The sequence below is a fragment of the Pteropus alecto genome, unplaced genomic scaffold, assembly GCF_000325575.1.
Source record: "Pteropus alecto unplaced genomic scaffold, ASM32557v1 scaffold98, whole genome shotgun sequence".
Lineage (NCBI taxonomy): Eukaryota > Metazoa > Chordata > Mammalia > Chiroptera > Pteropodidae > Pteropus > Pteropus alecto.
Window position 1 is genome coordinate 20,499,195 of NW_006443570.1, and position 4,913 is coordinate 20,504,107.

General features: G+C 57.9%; 1 protein-coding gene across 3 annotated transcripts in view; it reads right to left on the reverse strand.

Annotated features, from left to right (window-relative positions):
* Positions 1 to 4,803, reverse strand: part of CORO6 (coronin 6) — an 8,100-nt gene extending 3,297 nt beyond the window's left edge. For 2 of the 3 annotated variants that reach the window (XM_006925031.3, XM_025041781.1), the window contains exons 1-5: positions 4,435 to 4,803; positions 3,037 to 3,297; positions 1,491 to 1,613; positions 908 to 1,037; positions 632 to 813 (exon numbers count right to left, since the gene is read on the reverse strand). In XM_006925031.3, coding sequence (XP_006925093.1) covers positions 632 to 813; positions 908 to 1,037; positions 1,491 to 1,613; positions 3,037 to 3,234 — 633 coding nt within the window. In that variant the 5' untranslated portion in view covers positions 3,235 to 3,297; positions 4,435 to 4,803. Of the gene's footprint in view, positions 1 to 631; positions 814 to 907; positions 1,038 to 1,490; positions 1,614 to 3,036; positions 4,151 to 4,434 lie in introns of those variants that run through there. The other variant, XM_006925032.3, reaches the window with a different exon arrangement.
* Between the last annotated feature and the right edge of the window lie 110 nt (positions 4,804 to 4,913).

Below are 4,913 nucleotides of genomic sequence, written 5' to 3' on the forward strand. Positions count from 1 at the left end.
GTGAGGCCGGGCTCGCTCCTGCTCGCGGGGTTAGTGGGTTAGAGCGCCCGCCAGCCCGCCCCCGCCGGCCAAGCGCACTCGGTGCAGATTTTGCACGTGCCGCGCGCGCCCCGTGTTAGACTGGTAGGTAAGGCACGTGCTACCGCCCTCCCAGGGCACTCTGCTGGGACCAGCAACGCGAAGGTTGCCCCCTCTCTCCCATCCAGCGGGTCAACTACGGTAGGAAGGAGTCTGCCTGCCAGCCAATGTCAGGCCCCAGACCCCAGAGGATGGCTCTGGGTGCCAGCTGATAGGTGAGGGGCCCAGGTTTCATGCAGGTTCTGGTGGGAGGATAGTTTGCAGCTTCTCCTCTTCTCAATCACAAATCGAGGAGCCCTCCTCTGAGCTCCTAAGAGAGGAATGGGGAAGGGAGGGAAGAGTGGGGCAGATAACTGCAGTCTGGGGGCTTACTTGAGGCAGGGAGCTGTTTGCAGACATGGTGGGCTGGGGTCTAGGAGTGGGAGCACTGGTCTCTAGGGTTGGGGTGGGGGAGGTAAGAGCTGGGACCAGGGGCTCAGAGGGTTTTAAGTATAGGGGCCTGACCACTGGTCCTCAGGGTATGGGCTGGGGAATGGCCAGGCCAGGCACTCACCGCCACCACCTGGCCCTTGCGGGGGTCGATAATGCGCAGGGTCTTGTCCTTGCAGGTGGTGACTAGGAGGCTACCATTGCTGTTCCAGCACACGCTGTGGATGATGTCCGGGTGCATGTCCTCCAGACTCAGGAGCACCTCTCCAGTGCCCACATTCCAGATGATGATCACGTTGTCACCACCTGCCCAGAATGGACAAGCACTATCACCTGGGCCCTGCCTCTACCACCCCTGCCCCCAGATCTACAGTAAAGACTCCTTCCTAGGCCTCCAGACCTGCACTAAGCAGAACATTCCGGGCAGTGGGGTGCCAGGAGAGGATGCCCACACGCTTGGAGTGGCCTTCAAGTGTGATGATGGGTTCTGTAATGTTGCGCATAGGGGTATAGTCTGGAATTTGCCACACCTGGGTAGGAGGAAAAGGCAGAGGGTGGGTGGGATGAAAAGTCACTTTGTCCCTCTGTTCTTCCCTTAATTCCCCCTGCCCCACCCCTCCAACCCTACTGGCTTTCTTGAGTGGGATCAAACGCAGAACAAGATGTGATGGTGCCTGCCTAGGGCAAAAGAAGCTGGGAGCCAGGAGGGAGCACTGCCAGCTCTTCAGAGATCTCTCTATTCACCACGGCAGGGAGACTTCAGAACACTGCCCCCTGCTCTTCAGGCCCCAAGTTGGCCATGGCTATAATTAGTCCTAAGCAGTGCATCCTGGGAGGGGGTGGGCAGGTAGCTAAAAATAGCCTGGGAGCTGGGCATGGCAGGGCCCTGGGACCCAGCACCTCCCTTACCACCTTCCTAGCACAGGTAAGGCAGCCCTCCCTGCCCACTGCCCAGTGCCCAGCAGCATCCAACTGGCTCCTACCATGACGGTGGTGTCATCTGAGGCACTGGCGATGACATTGTCATTGTGCGGGCACCAGTCGATGTCCAGCACAGGGGCAGTGTGCCCAGTGACCAGTGGGTAGTTCTTATCCACTCGCCCTGTCTGGAGGAGTCAGAGAAGAAGATGTGGGACCACTTTCCTGTGTGTTTTTTGGGGGTGGGCAGGGGACCTGTTTACATCTCAATTCTCTATCATCTATTTTCTCTTTGCGGATCCCTCTCTGAACCTGCAACCCCATCCAGCCTACTTCCTGTACTTCATTGAAGGCAGACAGTTGAAGTCCTTTAATATAGGGGAATCAGATACAGAGAGGTCATATGACTTAATCAAGGACACACAACAAGATACTGGTAGAGTCAAGACTTGAACTTTCAGTTTAGTGCTTTTCCAAAACACCTACTTGGAGGAGGCTGTTCTTGAGCCTGTTCCCCCAGTTGGGATGTCTATGGGAAGCCCTTAGAGGAAGAGGTCAAGGTGAGATAATACATATAGTGCAGTGCCTGACAGCCCTTTCCTAGCCACCTTTGGCAGATCTCATTGGCTTTACCTTGCAACCACAAGCAGCGGGCACTCTTGATACTTGCTATCCCCCAACCTGAGCTGGGGCCCATCTATTTTGGTCTTTACAGGCTGTTTGTGGGGGGCTCTGAGGACTTTGCAGGGGCTGGCACTGGCCTAGACCAGGCAATAGGGGAGAGGGGTGGCTGTGTGGCATTAGAATGACAGTTGTACCAGGGGAGGAGGCAGCTTCAGCTGAAATTTGAGCCCTGGGGATGGTGTCCTTGGATGGTGTCTGCATTGTCCTGGAGTGAGTCACTGGCTATTGTCAGGCCTCTTTCTGACCCTGCCACCTGTGGGGCCTCCCCTAATAAGGTGTAGGTGCAGAATCCAGGTCAAGGTCATGCCTTGGGATGGCCATCCTTGTGGGTGGAGATGGCTGAGGGGCTTGAGACTACTCAGCAAAGGTGGTGGTCATGGCCTGGCTCCCATCCCTGGGGTAGGGAGGGCTCTGGCCTTATGTATTGTATCCCCCTGTCCTTAGCTCTCATTCTACCTCACTGCAAGAACCAGAGTGGGGAGGTGACCAGGGACTCTGGATAGAGCCTGACCCTGTCCTCAGTGTGCTGCTCTGGAGTATGATTTAATTAAACAGTCACCCTGGGCTGGGGAAAAAGATCCCCATACCCAAAACATGAGGGGGTGTGGCATTAGGAGAGATAGGAAGAGAATCTGGCCAGGCCCTGGCTCCACTGCTTCCCAGCTATCTCCAGCACCTCCTCCTGGTCCCTGCTGGGAAAGGGTGCTGGGCTGTGAGTGGGTGCAGGCCACTGTGATGTTGCTGCTCTGGGAAGGGTGAGGGAGCCTCCCAACATGTCCCTGAAGGCTTGGGGAACAGCCAACCCATACAAACTGCCCTTCTGATTGAGTAAGGGAACTAGGTGAGAACAGAGGCTGCTGTCAGGAGTCTCCAGGGGCCAGCCACAGCAAGTGTCCTCCCACCTGCTTCCTTCCCCTCATCCCTCACCTTGGCCAGAGGCAGGACGATGAAAGCACCTCCGCCTCCAGCCTCCACAATAATGGCCAGGAATTTGGGGTTGACGGCACAGAAGGAGCTGTCCCATGTGACCTTGGACACACGGATGTCCTCGTAGGCCTGATCAGCCTTTGCCACCTGCCCAAACACATGGCGGAACTTGCTCTGCCGAACCACGCGCCGGCTCATGGCTGGGGGCAGAGATGGAGGATCTCAGTGCCCAGAAATGCCTTTGGTCCTTAGTCCTGTGAGCTGTGGGAGGGAGGAAGAGTATGTGGGCGGGATGGCAAGTGAGAAGGGTATCTGGCCAGGAGTTGGGTATAAGTTAATAAAGAGTCTGGTCCTAGAAGCAGGGAGCTTTCTTCAAGGTGATTAAGGTATGGGAAAGTTCTTTGCCACCTATAAAGTGCTACTTAATGCAAGGAGCTAGAATTTGGGGCCTGACTTCCCCTTAGAGACACAGACTGGGGGGGTGGTGTGCAATGGAAACCAACTGGACTCGAAAGCTTCCTGGACGTTGAAGTGGTTTGGGGAGGAGCCTCAATGCCAGGCTGCCCTCCCACTGCCAGCCTTGGATGAGCATCTTTTTCACAGAAGTAGTTTATCTCTCAGATATCAGAGGCCTGGGCCCTGGGGTCTTGGCCCAAGACCAGCTATGGGGCTAGGACAGCAGCCCTCCAAGATCGTAAACTCTGCATCTCTGGCATAGTTCAGGTAGATGGGTCTTTGCCTTTTTCTAAAAATTTGCCAAGGAGAAATTCCTTCTGTCAGCTAACTTGAGTTCTTCCTGCTGTTTTCATCGATTTCCTCTCATGTTATTGTGGGGATATAGGGTAAGGTGGATCTCTCCTCCTTCCACTCCCTTCTGCACTAACTTCTCCAAAAGGCCCTAACCATGGTCTTCTGACTTTTGACCACCGTACTTTAGATCTCGCTACTCCTCTGGGACCTGTCTCCTACTAACACTCCTGGGGGTGGGGTTCTTCACCCCTGGGGCCAGATTTGCTGGAGTGGGGAGAGTGAGGTGCCTTTTCTCCAGCCAGGGCCTGCCCTACCTCTTCCCCAGGGGCACTGCAGAGCTCTTCCTAAGCCCAGCCACTAACTCCTGCCCCTCCCCAGCCCCGGGCATCCCTGTGCCCTTCAGGACGCTTCTGCAGCCCCAGGCTTGAGGCCTGGCCTTCCCACACCCTCCTCCGGCCTCCTGCCCCGGCACTGCGTTCTTGTGAGACGAGGTGTCTGCGAGGGCCGACGTCCATCCAAATATAAACACCAAGTCTGCCCCGCCCGGGACCGAATTTGGCGGCCGGGGGGAGGGGGCGCGGACCTGTGCCCCCTCCAGCGACACCCCGCCCGTTCCGCTGTCTGCGGTGGCGGCGTGGTGGGGGGTACCTGGTCCTGAGCTGGCCGAGAGGCGCTCACGCTGCGATTCCTCTGCGGAGGGGGCTGGGGGCGCGCTGGGGCTGAGAGGGGCGTCAGGGCGCCGGAACCGCCTCTCCGGGTGTCCGCGGCGTCTGGGGCCCGGGTGTTCGGCTGCGAGCTCCGGCCGCTACTCGGGGCTCTCGGGGCTGGGCGCCGCTGCAGTCCCAGCTGCTGCTGCCATCAACCTGCGGAGGCGGGGCCCAGCCAGGGGGCGGAGCCAGAGTTGCTCCGCTCCCTCCAGCGGCGGGAAAGTTGAGCGCTGCGGGATTTGCACGGCCGAAAAGCGTCAAAAGTAATTGTGCGTGTGTGCGCTTCTTTCTCGCCCTCGATGCCACGCGGGTGGCCTGGAGAGGTCCAGGTTCCCAGACCCAGAGCTGGGCGCTAAGAGAGGGGGGCCGATGAGGGGGCGTGCTCCTCTTAGAGCCGGCAGCAGCGCAAGATCAGGTGCT